Genomic DNA, 17288 nt, shown 5'->3' on the forward strand with positions numbered 1-17288 from the left:
GGAAGACCTGTGTGCTGAAGCCCACCTTGGATATTTCCCAGCTATGTTAGCATGGGCTCATCACTCTATACAACAATACATTTAGCACCTATCACACAGGGTTGTCAGGAAGCTCAAATAAGAACATATGGAAAACATTTTGAAAACTTCAGTGTTATATAAATGCCAATTATTGTTAGAGTAGGCATTTCATGCTTTTGAATGAATGAATGGATGTGTGTGGAGGTTAGCTAGTACTGAAGCCTTCTCTGTCTGCAACGTCTCCTTCTCTAGCTTTGTTGCTAGGCTGTGGGCTTCCATCCACCATCCTGATGTGCATGTGGGCTGATTCAGACCATTCTCTCGTTGATAAGACTCAAGTATTATCTTCAGATCAAAAGAGGTAGGTGGGAGTCTCAGAGAGAACAGATTTCACCAAATCAGTAAATGTAACTGCACAGATTATGGCAGCTGCTGAATAATCTGTTACTGCAGCTTCTTCTCTCTGCTGTAGTATGTAAACCCTTAGTACCTGCCTCTCTTCCTACCATGCAGAAGAATACAGAAAAAAGGGAGCCCACACACCTACAAACACTTCTGAATGTTAGCAAATTTACGCTGTATTCTGCCTGGCCATTGCTCTGCCATTTGAAGCTTCCTAGAATGACTGACTCTATCCCAGTACAGGATTCTATTGTAGTACGTGCTATCCCACTGTTCGAATAGACAGATACCTAGGCTCTGTTTTGTCTAGTTGCTGTGGCCTAGCTGTTTACAAAGATCCCAACAGGTGCTACATAACACCTGTAGCCATTTGATGCATCAGCTTGGTGTACAGGTAGACGCATGCCTATGTCAGAAAGCCCAATGTACAGAACACAGTAGAGACTTCGTGTATACTTCGTGTATACGTTCAGTGGGAAGCAGACTTCGGAAATATTCCAGAAGTCCTGGCTATTTATTTTTTTACTTTACAGTGGATGACTACTGGTTTTGCCACACTCAACCCTACTTACAATCACCATCAATCCCGGTTCCTATCCTTCGGCTCTGCATTGAAACTGAGTTATCGACAAACAGCGGAATGGGACGGGCAATGACTACTGTCAGCGGAGGAATAGTGGAGTGGATCTGGAGTTAGAGGAAGTGTGTTTGAATCTAGATCTGCTACTTTTCTACTTATGCTCTTGGTCCATTCTTTAATTCCTCTGAGCTTTGAATCATTCATTCATCTCTTAATTGAAGGGGTTGGTTCTGGAAAGAAATCAACCAAATCACTAAGTTATGTATATCCTAGGACTCAGGGATACCATACTAAACATATATGCTAAAGACGGAATGAAAGGACCCATCTGTAAAACACAAATATTTATAGCAAGACTTTTTGTTGCAGCAAAGACCTGGAAATAAAATGGGCGCCCATCAACTGGGGGATGATTCAATAAATTATAGTATATGAATGTAACGGAATCTTTTTTCGCTGTAAGAAATGACAAAAGAGAGAGGTTCATTGAAACCTGAGAAGACTTGTATAAGCTGGTGAAAAAGGAAGTGAGCTGAACCAGGGGAATTATTTATCCGTTGTCTACAATTCTATAAAAGAAAACAACTTTTTATGATTTGAGAAGTCTGACCAAGGCAATGACCAGTCATGACCCTAGAAGAGAGATGTGATGAAGCATGCTTCTTGGCAGAGATGTGATGGGCTCAAAGTGCAGAATGAGACATGCATTTTCAGGATTGGCCCACATGGAGATCTGTTTTGCTTGGCCATACGTATTTACTATAAGGGAGGGGCTTTTGTGGGGGGAATGGGTGAAGATGTAGTCCAGACATGATATTAAATTTAGATAAATAAAACATCGATTAAATATAAAAACAGTACATATACGAGCAGAAAAAAAAATTCAGAATGGGACAGAGAAAAGCAAGACAGGGTTGGTACTATTGTGTTGTGGAGATTCATGGTTTCAGACAGAATTCTCTTGTTCTGTTTGCTTATGTTTGAGTTCATAATAAAACATTAAATATTAAATGACATGAAGGAGTTAAACTAGATGACCTTGAAGATCCACTTCAACTCTGTTCTTACATATTCTTACTCCCCAGGTGAGTTGAAGGACACTGGGATTCACATGGTCACCCTCAGCCTGAAAGGCACACAAAGACCTTTAAGGTAAATTAAGGTATATTTAAAAATTTATTTTTTAAATAAAGAGCTGTGTAATGGTAGAGATCCCAACATTTTGTTGTATTAGGATTCACTTCTTTAGATCATTCAACAGTCTTTAGATAGTGGTAAAATGGAAGAGCACTGGCTCTGGCCATCAGAGGGCTAGGCTCAAATTGCACCTGTGACACTCACTACCTATATAACTTTACTGGGCCTCAGTTTCCTCATCTGTAAAATCAGAGGGGCAGATCAAATGGCTTCAGATGTTCCTTCAACCTTGAAATCAACAGTCCCATTGTCTTACAAGATATTAAACACAAATGTATTAAAATTTAGGAACTCGATCCTATTTGTAAATGTAGCATAATGTAGTTTCAGTTTGCATTTAATGTCAATTTATCCCTTACTGTTGGATTCCTATAAACAGGCATGCTCCTGTTGTTAGATGAAGGACATATGGAAGATAATTTCACAAAATGAATGCCATGTCATGCTTCTGCAGCCATTTTAACACAAAGAACCTAAGGAGACAGGTTCAGAACACCTCTGTGAGGAAGCAAACTGTTATTGTGCAAATATTGTGGACTGGAGGTAACAATTGTTTTTTTTAAATCATAGAAAATAATTCTGATGTCCTCCAGTCAATTCCTCTCCCAGGGAAAGACTGCATTGTTCTCTCTGATTTAAACTGTGCCTTGTTTCAAGTGCTCCCAGTGGAAGCTTCTCCACAATCATAATGAATGCAGAGCAGGTGAGCATTCTTGCAAGCCCAGGAGAGGAGGTTCTATTGAAAAAGAGCCAGACTCTTTCTGAAAGTGCTCCAGAACCAAGTTTCTGACTTTCACTGCTGGCTGCCATCACAAAGGACCCTCAATGCCACCCAAGTTTGTGAAAGGTTATTTAACTTTTTTTTTCATTGTAAATTCAAGTCTCTTGCATACACATCTATGAGACTTGAAGCAAAAATAACCCAAAGGTAGCCTCTAATATTAAATGTAATTTTCTTATCACCCTCTGAAGTATGATAGCTAGCTAGCTTTTGGTGATTGGGATTGTCCATTTGGTGAATTGCCCATGCCCTACCTCCTCCATACTGATGCCTAGTGTTTGGCTCTTTTGCTTCACATAAGCAATCTTGTTAAAATATGTGTAGGGTTAAGGGAAAGAAGGTGAAATGCAGATCAGCACATTCTATTTGTTAAATCAGCTGTGGGGTGAGAGGATAATACTATTAACACTAATGAGGTTTTTGGGTGATGTGGATTTCATTTCTTTCTGCAGTCAATAAATATTTGAGTACTGGAAGGTTAATTATTTTCCTTTGCCAGTAGCAACATCATTCTAATACTTTTAGACTCTGATAATGGCCTTGTTTATCTAAGATGTGCATAGTATTTTCTTTCAATTTTCTCCATTTACTGATGTTTTTTTTTCCTTTGAGAAATGGACCAACTAAGGCAAAAAACCTCTCAGACCCAAGCTATCATTGAAGAAGAAGGCTGAGGAAAAATCACAGCATTATAAATGGAGAACCAGAATGGAACTTAGAGGTCATCTAATTTCCTCTTTTAGAGATGAGGAAACTGAAGACCAGAGAGATTAAATGACTTGCCCCAAGGACTCCTAGGTAGTAAGTAGAAGAGCTAAGATTTGAGCCAATGTCCTCTGATTCCAAATCCAGTACTCTCTCCCATACCAGAGAAGTGTTCGTTGGTTAGAATTTCCTATGGTTGAGCTCCTGTTCTTGTATCTAGCTCCTGCTTACTATGACATCATCATGAAAACCAATATTCAACAACTATGAGTGCATGCATATAAAAGTATTTTCAATGGCACCACTTTTGCATGCTAATGACCAAGTATGGTGAGAGGCTAGCTTTGTGAAGGGCAGAGTGTGACAGAAATCTGGTTTCAGATGTTTCCTAAAGGTCAGGTTTTGCCCATGGATGGGGAGGGGGAAGAAACAGACTACAAAATAGAAGATTGGTACTGTTAATTAAGACAATTCATCAAACATAAATGCTAGGGTAATTTTGGTCAGCTCTATAGGCTGGTTTCAATGCAAATGTGGTTCTCAGATTGCTCCCTTCATCGTGAATATATAATTAGTTCAGCTGCAACAGGGCTGAAACCTCACAGCAGCAGCTTCCCATTTCTTTATGATAGCCAGCAGCTGCCATACAGACGCCTTCCACCACGAACAGCACAAAACTATGGACAAAATATGAGTTTTATTTACCCAGCAACCAAGGGTAAGAGGCTCAGCCTTTTGGTGAAAGGTGGTTAAAAAACCCCAAAACTTCCCATTCTAATTATCTGGATGCAAGTTTATCATGTTTATGTATACAGCAGACATAGTAAATAGAATGTTAATCTTAGAGTCAAGAATATCCAAGTTCAAATCCTGCACCTGACACATATTAACTAAGCAAGTCACTTAACTTCACAGTGTCTCAGGCATTTAACCTGTATGGGTCTCTAAGACTATAAATCATAGCTGGGTTATGGTCAGCAGTGGAGTTCCCATGCAAGTTGAAATCTGTATCAGTGGGGTTCTTACTCTGTCACTGATGAAAATCATTTGATTCTGATATAGATATAAAGGAATCCTTACAAGTGATGGATATGGCCACTAGCCTAATGTCTGCAGATTTCAACAGGTCCCAGAATACTATGAGGTTTCCATAATGAGTTAAGTGGCCACTTAAAAGAAATCAGCCTAGCAATTCACATAGGAAAAACCAAGTGGATGAATAATTCATGCCACCCAAATTATGACAGGCTATTAGATGGTCAGTCCATTAATACATATATCTTTGGCAGGGATTGCATTTGGGCAAACAGGGCCCAGAACTGAAAAAGAAGAGAATGGGTTAGATTACACTTGGGAAATTTTCCTGGCATTTCAATGATCACACATTGATTCCTGATGAGAAGGTATAGATGGGCTACAATATTTGCTGATAAAGAATCCGCCCCAGTGAGAGCAAGGAGCATATTGTTAATAACATGAATCCCATAGTGCTTTCAGAAAATGTCGCTGGCTTTACAATCTCATTAAAGTAGGTCTTCCCTTCAATGGAGCCAGTCATAACTGATCAATGGTTTCTTATCTTATGCAGCTCTTATCTATAAATTCCCACAGATCCTCCCCTGAAAGTTCACCCAACATACTAAAAGCCTTTCTCTAGGACCCTGGACATGATGTGCCTGCTACACAAGCCATCCACCTGTTACCCCTTTGCTCTGGCTATATGACTGGCCCATTTTATTTTCCAGGCACCGATTTCTTTGATGATATCCTTTAAATCGCTTTCTGCATTTATATTGTATATTGTATTGTATCCAGTATATTGTTGAATATACTGGAGCCCCTATATGCCCACCACGCATTTATAATACTGTATGAAAATTATTTTAGTAACAATGATAGTTACTACCTGGTAATGATGACTATAATGGATATACATGAAAGCACATGCAGAACACATATGTTTTACATGGCTGAAAAGGGGCATACAACTCATGGTGACTAAAGGGATCACTACTGTGATTTAGGGTAGGGTGAATGGTACTAAAAACTATTATAAGTTTCTTTTAGGCTAGGTACAGATAGTAAATGACATGTAACAAGATAGGTGAAGAGGTAACATTTCAGGTTGTGGGCAGCAGCAACCCAAAGCATTAATGAAGTTAGAGCATGAGCAGGACTGTAATGCTATGGGACCAATAGTGCATAAATAAAGTATTTCTCAAACTTTTTGGTTCCTTTTACACTCTTAGAAATGATTGAGGACCTCCAAGAGCTTTTGTTTATGTGGGTTCTATCTATTGATAATTCCTGTGCTAGAAATTAAAATGACTTAGTATTATTATGTAAATAGTTCTGAACTCGCAGATTCTCTGAAAGGGTCTCAGGGACTCCTGGGGGCCCCCAGAGCACATTTTGAAAACTGCTCTGGTCAGGTATCTGGGCTGTGGGAAAATGAAAAAGGAAACATGTGGGACATTTCTCTGGGACTAAAGTAATTTCATATATGCTCACTCATTAAAGAAATTAAGGAACATCTTGTGCCTGGGAGTATTTCCTCAAATTAAAACAATTCAGAAATATTTCATGGCCCTGTAACTAAGCTAGATTTTTAATTCTATGAATTAAATGAAACATTGCATGTATATTTGTGTACATATTTGTATACATTTGTGTACATATGTGCATGTACCTGTATACCTACATATGTATGCACAGACCATAAAGATAGGATCCTGAATAAAGCTTGATTTGGTAGAGAGAGTATTGAAATGGGCATTGGAAGGCCTGGTCCAAGACTTCCAATGACTAGATATTTGACATTAGGCACGCAAATTATTTTCTCTCCACGGGCCACAGTTCCCTTATCTGTAAAAGGAGAAAGTTAGACTAGATGTTTCCAAGGTCCCTTCCAGCTGTGACCTTCTGTGACAATAAAATACGCCATGTGGCTGATTCCCATGCTGTAGTACACAGAATAGCATTTTATTCCGCTAGTGCCTTCCCTGGTTTTGCTTAATGCTCAAATCTATCTCAGAGATGTAATCACCATCAAGAAAGCCATGAAATATTAAGAAAAAAATGAAAATTGAAACAGCTCAGAGGTTTCATCTCTGAACCACCAGACTAGGGAAACATATGAAAGTCAGAAACAGTAAATGCTGGAGGGGCTATGAGAAAACAGCTACATTAACGCACTGTTGGAGGAACTGTGACTTGGTCTAACTCTTCTAGCCAACAATTTGAAATTATATGAGAAAAGTCACTAAATTATTCATATACATTGACCAAGGAGGTCCCATTCCTGTGGACATATCTCAGAGGCAGACTATGGAGGAGGAGGACTGTACTCGGAGATGCCTATGATACAAAAACCAATACAAAAGACATCAAAACAAAGGGAAAAATCACTCCATTACATTTCTGGAAGAAAAAACAAATAAGCCAATAATATCAAAAGACTCAAAACAAAGTTTTTATGTTTCAACCTGAACCTTCTTCCAGCCATCCCAAATCATGACTGGCCCCATAACTGCTTCAGGCACGCGCACACACACACACACACATGCACACGCACACACTGACCCTTATTCCCTCTGGCAGCACCAAACATAGTGTATATCTAAACAACCCAGGAGAAACCTTAAAAACAGTTCATAACAGAAAAGATGGGGAAGCATTCTTCCTGATCCTAATCCTAAGAGCCATTTGTGTAGGTTCCATGTACTCATTGAAGCTGGGAATGGGCCAAGACCCACAACAAAATTATTCTTTGCTCTTATATTGAGTTTGCAGCGCCTCTTTTGGCCTTGTACTTACTAAAGCACTGGGTGGGCATGTAGGATTTTAAACACAATACTGGTAATACAAATTCTAAGAAAACAGTATCCATCAGTGTGCCGTTGCAATCCAATCTCCTTCCAGCTTTGATCTTGGGTTGGCCATGTACTTTTCCTTCTCTTTCCCAGTTCTGGGCACAAACTGCATCTCATGCTACTCAGAACTAATCACAATTATTTAAAACAAACCAACCACAGAACTAACACCCTTCTTCCTACCTATTCTGACTGTTCCATGCATACATCCAATTTTCCACAGAAATTTCAGGGTAATAAGACTCAGAGACAGGTTCTGTTTCCAGAGGATCTAAGCAGTGCGACCTTTCTGAACCTATCCCCTCCCAAAAGACTTCCCCTTCCTAAATTCACAGATTCTCAAAATTACACAATTAGAAACACATACATTTCATTTAAAGCTTTTCCTATTAAAATTCAAGTTCCCCTGAGACAGAGTGCACATTAAGCTTTATCAATCATTTATATATCATATATAGATATATTAGTTCTTATCCTGAAAGCCTACTTAGCGGGAAGGAGAGGAACATAAGGTAGTGACTTCTAGTATTGGGTGGAGGAGAAAACGGTTGGTGTTGAGGAGTGAAGAGGGTCATATGCATGTTGCCTATGGTGGAGGTTATTTATCCATGCATTGTGTCCAGGCCAATTCTGGACCAAACACTGTCCCCCAAACCCACTACCCTATTGATCTCCCCTGCTCCAATACCCTTATGGGAGTCCCTCCCGTCCTTTGGCTATCTTTCCATTCTTCCTCATCAACTGAAATGTGCTTGTCCTCCATTTATCTAGAGATGAGAAGCAGGGATGGGGACAGAAACATTTAGGGGAGAAAGTACATTCCCAAGGGACTTCTTAGTTTCTGCTTATAATTAAAAAAAATACTGGTTTTTGCGTTTTTCCTCAGGCCATTACATCTCTAAATATACTAACCATGACCATTTTATGAGCAAACCAAGTTATATACATACATTGTTATTCCCCTAAACTAGTAAACTGACTTTAGATCTGCCAAAGGATCTTTTAAAAGTAAGTATTGTATAGGTCTATTTTTTCTTCATTTTCCCCCCTTTCGTCCCATGCTCCCTCTAAAGAAATACGTAGTACGGCAGAGGGTGGGAAGAGGGGAGAGTTTTTCAATAGTTTCAATATTTCCCCAAATTTTCCAGTTTTAATTTTGTCCCTCATTTATCCAAAGATAAAATAGCTAATAAACTAATTGGTGTTAATGATTTTAATCATTAGGACCTAATGGAAACTAGAAGGCTGATACCAGGTTACTGTGGTCTCACCTGGATGAATAAAACCCCCATTTTTCTATAACTTATTAGTGCAGGGGTCCATGAACTTATAAATATGTGGGAGTATGAGTATACACACATATACATATGTGTATGTTATTGGATTTTGATATAATGGTTTTCCTTTATGGTCCTATGTATTTTACTTACTTGTTTTGTGCTGAATTGTTTTAAGAACAACTGAATAAATAAGTTATTTTGACTATTCTAAATACCCAAATTAACTATAAAGGACATATGAAGAAAGATGCTATCTGCATCCAGAGAAAGAACTGATAAATGGAAGGATGTACGGAATAATTTTACATATATAACTATTTGAGTCTAATGGTAGCCATCTCTAGGACAGGAGCCGGGAAGAAAAAAAAAGAAATTGACATGATAATTTTGTTATTTGTGTGTTATTGTTTTGTGTTAATGTTTTGTTATGTGTGTTATTGTTCTGTATATTTGAAAGGACTAACAAGTTGTGCTTAGGAGATTTGCAGTTTCACGTGCAATTGTCTTTTTTATTATACTATATATTATACTATGTTTATCATACTATGTATTATTATACTATGTTTATTATGCTATGTATATAATATATATAGCATTACATATACTATATATTATACTGTTATAGAAATGCTTGTTTTATTCCGTAAATTAAAAATAAAATAATTTTTAAAAAAGAATCTATAGATTTCACCAGACTCCATGAAACAAAAAAGATTAAGAACCCTTGCATTAGTGACTCCAGGGGTAGGAATCACAGGTAGACTCCTGGACAAGCTTTGAGAGGGTATACAGGCAGTCTAAACAACCAAAGTAGAAAGCATTAGCTGGTTATAAGAGGTGAGTGGCAGAACCTTTCAGATCAACCAGAATACATGGCCCCCTCCAAGTAACACCAACACTCTCTAGAAGGGGCCTTCCAAAGCCTAATACTTATCATTGTAGAAAAAGAAATGCAATTCTTCTCTAACCTCAGGTGAAAGTTCCTTGTATCCTAATAATAATAGCTGTTACTGACACAGTGCTCACAAAGCGAGCCCACAAAGCGCTTTATACACATCATGACTGTTTTCTTTTAAAGTTTAATTTATGCCTTTTGCATTATGCCTTCATCATTTCCAGATAGGCCCCCCCCGACCTCAGCAGACCTCTCTTGAAATGAAATGGGGAAAAAACATCTACCAAACATTATAATTTTATGAATAAAACAAGTTATACATAACACATATTTATATAGGGAAAACCAACTGATATATCAACTACCTCTAACAGCTTATGAAATATCATATACTTATAGTTCCTCCACCTTGCTCCTCTGAGGCCAAGACTGATCATTCTGTAACTACGTGGCCATATTTTCATGGAAGCTAAGATCCCCTAGATCATCAGTTCTTGGATTTGTCTCTCAAAAATCTTCCCAAGTACTTGTATCCTACTACCAAGAGAGATTGCTCCTTTCCCTCCCCGTACCCCAAATATAGAAATCTGTCAGGAAAGTCATCTAAACATGAAGGTTGTGTTATCATCAGTCGCGGAAAGGACCACAATAAAAGCTTCATTTTATTAATTAACATCCAGAGTAGCAACTCACCCTGTAGTAGTCAGTGCTGTACACGTCACGGGACATCCCAAAGTCACCAATTTTCACCAGCAGGTTCTCTCCGACCAAGCAGTTCCGGGTGGCAAGATCACGGTGCACAAAATGCTGGGATGCCAAGTAAACCATGCCAGCGGCAATCTGCTGAGCAATGTGCAACATCTGGGATTGGGTCAATTCAGTGGGGCGGTTGCCTTCTGCCATGAGCACAGCATCTGGTCCATGGGCCCTGCACGGATGACATATAGATAAGGGTTCCTGGAGCCATATTCCACTTGTCATATTGGGACTGTGCTTCTTACCAGAACTAAAGAATCAAATGCCTGTTTACTAAAAAATGCTTGGCATATACAGAAGACAATGAAAATGTTTTGACCATGTTTCCCTCCATGGCAAATATTCCCCAGGAGCCTGTGGAATTTCAAGTATCATCTGTGTCTGAATCCTTCTGAAAGCCCAACACGCTCAGAAACTATTCAGGGGTTCAGGGTGCTTACCAGGAGACCCCTATAAAGTCAAAGGGGGTAAGCATATGATCAGGAATTGGAAAAATAGAGATTTAGGACACCTAAACATTGCTTTTCTTCTTTTTGCTCCCCAAAACATAAACACAAACCCTGCCTCCCTTCCCACCATACCCCTCACCCCACCAAACATACCAGCACCACTGAAAAGGATGGCAGATTGTTTTCTTTCCACAAAGTCTATAGCAGGCTTTAACATTGAGTCTATGAACTTATTTGCTTTCAAAAAAACTATTTTAATATAATTGGTTTCCTTGGTAATCCTATGTATTTTGTTTTTTGAATTAAAAAAATATTCTGAGATAGGGCCCATAGTCTTTACCAGGCTGCCAAAGGGGTCAATGAAACAAACAAAAGGTAAGAATCCCAGGTCGAGTATTAATGTTTTTATCCCATTCTAGTACTGACACTTGTTTGTAGAGAGCCAGGCAGGTTTTCCAAGTTGTCCTTTTTCTCCTTCAGAAAAAAATACACCAAGGTCACTGGAAGCATATGAGCTTGGACTTGATGCATTTCTAATGAAAAAAAAATGGCAATCTTCTCTCTCCTTTCCTTCCCAAATCTCACCCCATGAACTTGTCAAGACACACACACACACACACACGCTATTTTGAGTCTCAACTAATTAATTCTTTGACTGAGATTTTTGAGAGTTTTTTAAAGCATTCCCTTTTAGATTATTTCTTTCTTTTTAATGCAATGGTTTGCCTCCTTTGTTTTCCTCCCCCATCATAGGGCAATCCTCACCTTCAGCTGTTTGGTAACACAAGGTATATGACAATACGTGTGTGTGTTGCAGAGGTGGGGATGAGGGAGGGTGCCAACGTGCTTGTCTTTAAACCCAGTTCAGTAGAGAGAGCTGGGGCTGCTTATAACCTTCAGCACTGCAGTCCTAGCTCCCTCAATGCTGAAATGGTATATGCTAGAGAGCCAGGAGGTTCTCCTCATCCTCAGATTCACTTTCCCTGACTGACCTGGGGTGGCACTACAGGGCAAGAAATGAAGGCACTGTTCCCAGACCCAGGAAAAGGCTCACTCTGCCTCTGCAGATTTAAACACCAGTGTCAGCAGGAGAGGCCAGGGTCCTGATTCAGATGAGGAGCATCTCCCCGGAGAAGGCTCTTCAGGGGATATACAGGAAGATCTGTCTCCAAATGTATGTTAAAGCACCTAAGCTAAATAGACAGCAAGATGAGCCAGTTTAAAAATGGGGGCCCCTCCCCCTCAAATAGTTAAAACTTACTAGAAAGCTAGTTATCTCATGACAAATTTCAGGGAATTATTACCTATGTTTAAGCCAGGTCAAAGCCCACCTCCTCTGGGAAGCCTTCCATTCCATATTGGTAACCTTCTTTGAATTCCTCTAGAGCTTATCACCATCTGCTATCATTCAGTTTAGCTTATAGAAAAAAAACCAACTTGAATTCCACGCTAGGCAAGATAATGACAGAATCTTAGAGCAGGAAATGGGTCAGAGGTCATCTAATCCGATCTCCTCATTTTGTCAGATGAAACTAAGATCAAGGAAGATTATCTGAATCACCCCAAATCATAATACTGGTTAGTGGCAGAAAAAGGAAGAGGGTCTGGGTCTCCTAATTCCCAGTATAGTAGAAAGACTATATTAAAAGTCAGGAGAGCTGAGTTCTAATGCTTTCTTTTCAATTAATTAGGGTTACTTTTCTCTTGGCCTAAGTTTCCTACAAAAAGAGAGTTAGACTAGATTTAGTTCAATTCAACAAACATTTAGTAACTTGGTACTATGTTCTAGGCACTAGGTTAGGAGCCAGGCATACAAAGACAAAAATAAAAACAGGTACAGGGCCAAAGGAGCTTACATTCTACTGGCAGGAAACATCATGTATACAGATAAATAGCTAGTAAGAGTCATCAGAAAACACACTCAAGGGTAGGGAGGATATTAACTTGATGCTGGGATTGGGAAAGGCCTTAAAGTTCTGTGATCCTGGGTAGGTCACTGAACCTCTGTTTGCCTCAGTTTCCTCAACTGTAAAATCAGGATAATAACAGCATCTACCTCCCAGGGTTGTTGTGAGGATGAATATTTATAAAGTACTTAGCACAGTGTCAGGTACACAGTAGGCACTATATAAATGTTTATTTCCTTTTCCCTCTTATGTAGGAGGCAGTACTTGAAATGAGTCTTTATGGGAGTCAGAAGCAAGGAAGGAGAGCATTCTAAATACAGGAGATAAAGATGGAAGATGAAATCAATGTCTTGTATAAGGAACAAGCAGGCCAGTTTGGTTGGGATGCAGTGTGCTTGAGGAGGGAAGAAATAGGAGAACAGTCTGGAAAGATAAGTTGAAATTGGACTGCAAAGGGCTTTAAACACACACAGAATAGTTTGTATTTTATCCTAGAGGCAATAGGGAACCATCGAAACTTCTTGAGCAAAGATGTAAGATGGTCAAAGCTTTGCTTTAGGAATATGACTCTGCTGATATTGTATTTGTAGAAAATAGATTGGAGAAGGAGCAACTGGAGGATAGGAGACTGATTAGGAGGCTATGGTTACAGTCTAGGCAAGTAGTAATGAGGGCCTGAACTAGGGTGGTGGCCATGAGCATGGAAAGAAGGTGGATGGATGTGAGAGATGTTATGGAGGTAGAACCAACAAGATATAGCAACCAAGCAGTGTTGAAAACTCAAGAATGACTACAAGGTCACAAACTTGGGTGATTAGAAGGTTGTTGGCACCCTCCACAGAAATGGAGAAGTTAGGAAGAGTGGTGGGTTTGGGAGGAAAGATGAGTTCCATCGTGTATGTTATGAACTTGAGATGCCTCTAGGTGAATGAGGAAGACATGCCCAGCAGAAGAGTTGGTGATGGAAAGGACTGAGGACTGGCCATGTAGATTTGGGAGTCATTTGGTTACAGAAGATAATAGAACCTCTGGGAACTGACGTGATCACCAAGAAAGAGTCTATGTGGATAAGAGAACCTGGTGTACTCACATAGCAGGGGGAGGAAATAGATAATGATCTAACTAGGACAAGTAGATAGAGAACCAAGATAAAGTGGTATCATGGGAAACCTGGGGAAGAGAGAATATCCTATCCAGGAAGAGGTAATGACTAGCAGTGTCGATGCCAAAGAAATCTCAAAAATGGTGGTCAATTGATTTAGGAATTGAGAGGTTGTTGATAACCTTGGAGAGACTGGTATCATTTGAGAAGCTGGGTCAGATACCAGTTTTAAGAGGTCAGGAATTCGGAGGTAGGTAAGGAAGTAGAAGCAATGAACAGAAACATCATTTTTCTTCCCCTTCCCTCTCCCCCACCCCCAATCCCTGTTCTTGTGAAGAGCACCATCATGCTTCCAGTCACCAAAGTTTGCAACCTTGTGTTATCCTTGACGCCTCATTTTCCTCAACCCTCATACCCACAATTCTTAGCACACTGTTGTTCAGTTGTGTCTGACTTTTCATGACCCCATCTGGGGTCTTCTTGCCAAGATATTGAAGCGGTTTGTCATTTCCTTCTCCAGTTCATTTGGGAGACAGAGGCAAACATGATGAAGTGATCTGCCCAGGGTCACACAGCTAGTAAGTGCATAAGGCCAGATTTCCACTCAGGGAGATGAGTATTCCTGACTTCAGGATGGGCATTATATCCACTGCACCACCTAGCTGCCCTAAAAGGTACCAAATCAATGTTTGTTGAATTGAATTGGAGTTGGGTGCATTCTATGCCTACAACATCTCGCATCCACCTAGATCTCTCTACTCACGGTCTTTACCCCATTTCAAGCCCTCATGATTTTTAACTTGGATAATTATCATCACCCCCACCTCTTCCTTCCACACTCTCTCCTCTCTAATCCATTCATCATAACAGTTGCCAAACTGATATTCCTAAAGCACAGGACACTTACAGGCAGGTAAGTGCTCACCTGCTCTCCCTCTGTCTCTCTGTGTCTCTGCCTGTCTCTCTGTGTCTCTATCTCTGTGTCTCTGTCTGTCTCTCTGTCTCTCTGTCTGTCTGTCTCTCTCTCTCTCAGCTTCAGTTGCTTCCTATTGCCTTTCAAATCAAATCAAATCTCTTCAGTTGGGCATTCAAGGCACTCCATCATCTGCCTTCAACCTATCATTCCAGACAGATTTCACCTTACTTCATGTACTATATATCACTGGTTAGCTTCTTGCTGTCATTCAACAAAAATTCCAACACCAACATCTGGACAGCCCCTACAACCAATACTCTTCACTGCCCCCTCCCCTCCCCAAGAAGGAGAGAAGAGAAAGTAGTGCCATGCTTTACATGAGTGGGATTCCACTACCAGCCCCATCTGACTACTAATATGTTTGTGCTCATTAATATCAGCCTGTACAGTATTAATAACAGTATTGATGACATCAGAGAGAGTGGTTTCAGCTGAGTCAAAAACCAGATTGCAAGAGGTAAAGAAATAAATGGGAGGTCAGGAAGTGGAAGCAACAGCGACAAACATTATCCTTCCCCACAAATCCATCCCTCTTTCTAAGTTCTTATTTCTGTCATGGACACCAATTATCCTTACTTGCATTCAGTCACACCAGCCTCCTGGCTGTTTCTCACAAAAACAAGACACTCCATCTCTGGACTCTGGGCATTTTCACTGGCTGCCCCCACTCTCTCCCAGTGCCTGGAACTCCCTCCCTCCCCTCCTCTTCTCCACTTCCTGGCTTCCGTCAAGACTTAACTAAAGTCTTGCCTCCTACAGGAAGCCTTTCCCAATCTTTAATCCCAGTGGCTTTGCTCTGAGATTATTTCCAATTTATCCACTCTATATCTCGGTTCTATATAGTTGTTTGAATGTCATCTACCCCATTGGATGGTGAGCTCCTTGAGATCAGGCGCTGTCTTTTACCTTTCCCACCTCTTAGCACAGTGCTGGGCACATAGTAGGTGCTTAATAAATGCTTGTTGATTTGACTTACTATCTGAGAAAAAGGTTTATTGAACAAAGGTCCATTTAAAAAAGTAAAGGAAGAAAGAGGAGATGAAAGCTCCAGCTTAATAAATGCTTGTTAACTTGACTGCACTATCTGTGAGAAAGGTTTATTGAACAAAGGTCTATTTTTAAAAAAAGTAAAGGAAGGAAGAAGAGATGAAAGCTCAGATAATGCTAGGTTTTCTTTTTTTCCCTTATACTGGTATATAGTCCGGTAAAAGGACTCTGAAGCCCAGTAAAGGGCCTGACCTTTCCCCTTCATTAAAAGTTAATCAAGTCTAAACCTCTATATAGCACAGCACAGCAGGGAGGGCTGGGGAGGAGAGAGAAGGCTCTCAGCCATTAGAAGGGGTCAGTGGTCCTCAAGCTGACCTTAAAATAGAGAGGCCTTATCCAACTTGCCAGTGTACTGAAGGGAAGATGGGCAGACCCAAACTGGGAAAATCCAAAAGAGCAAGTCTGTGTAGCAACAGGGGCACGGATCTAAAGCTGAAAAGGATGTTAGGCACCATCAAGGCCAACTCCCTCATTTTTCATATGAGAAAAAGGAAGCCAAGGGATGATTAGCTCACAAAATAAAGCATGCCATTTATGTACCTTGAATTTATTTCCCTCCCAGAAGATTATTATCTCAAGTCAACAATCATTTATTGAGTGCCTACTATGTGTCAGGCACTGTTTTAAGCCCAAGGGATGGGAAGAGAAAAGAAACAAAAAATCAGTCCCTGTTCTTAAGGAACTCACAGTGTAATGAGGAGAGAACATGCAAACAATTAGGTACAGATGAGATACGTACAGGATAAATTGAAGATAATCTCAGAGAGAAGGCACTAGGAGGCAGCATAGTACTTTGGAAAGAACATAGCTGCTCAAGAGTCAGAGGAAGTGGGTTCAAATCCTGTTGGGAATGCTTAATACTTGAGTGACTTCAGGCAAATCTCTTAATTCCCCTGAGCCTCAGTTATTTTTTTCCTCTGTAAAATGAGGGGAGTCAGATTGATGGGGTGACTGCTGGGGATCTTATCCAATCATTAATCTATGATCCTAATTTCATGCAGTCTCTGGTATAATGGAAAACACACTGGATTTGGAGTCAGAGGACCTAGGCTGGATTCCTTTCTTTGCTTCTTATTCCATGTATGACCTTGGGTAAGTCCCTTAAAAAGGGCAGCCAGGTGGTGCAGTGGATAGAGCACCAAACCTGGAGTCAGGAAGGCTCATCTGTCTGAGCTCAAATCTGGCCTCAGACACTTCCTAGCTGTGTGACCCTGGGCAAGTCACTTAACCCTGTTTGCCTCAGTTTCTTCATCTGTAAAATGAACTGGCAAAGGAAATGGCAAACCACTCCAGTATCTTGTCAAGAAAATCCTGAATG

The 17288-nt window shown here is 40.1% G+C and overlaps 1 protein-coding gene across 1 annotated transcript in view; it reads right to left on the reverse strand.

Annotated features, from left to right (window-relative positions):
* Positions 1-17288, reverse strand: part of LOC118832131 (BDNF/NT-3 growth factors receptor) — a 180520-nt gene that overhangs the window by 70632 nt on the left and 92600 nt on the right. The window contains exon 5 of the mRNA XM_036739561.1: positions 10427-10661. Within this exon, the coding sequence (XP_036595456.1) occupies positions 10427-10661 (235 nt within the window). The remainder of the gene's footprint in view (positions 1-10426; positions 10662-17288) is intronic.

Source organism: Trichosurus vulpecula, chromosome 9 (assembly GCF_011100635.1).
Source record: "Trichosurus vulpecula isolate mTriVul1 chromosome 9, mTriVul1.pri, whole genome shotgun sequence".
Taxonomy (NCBI): domain Eukaryota; kingdom Metazoa; phylum Chordata; class Mammalia; order Diprotodontia; family Phalangeridae; genus Trichosurus; species Trichosurus vulpecula.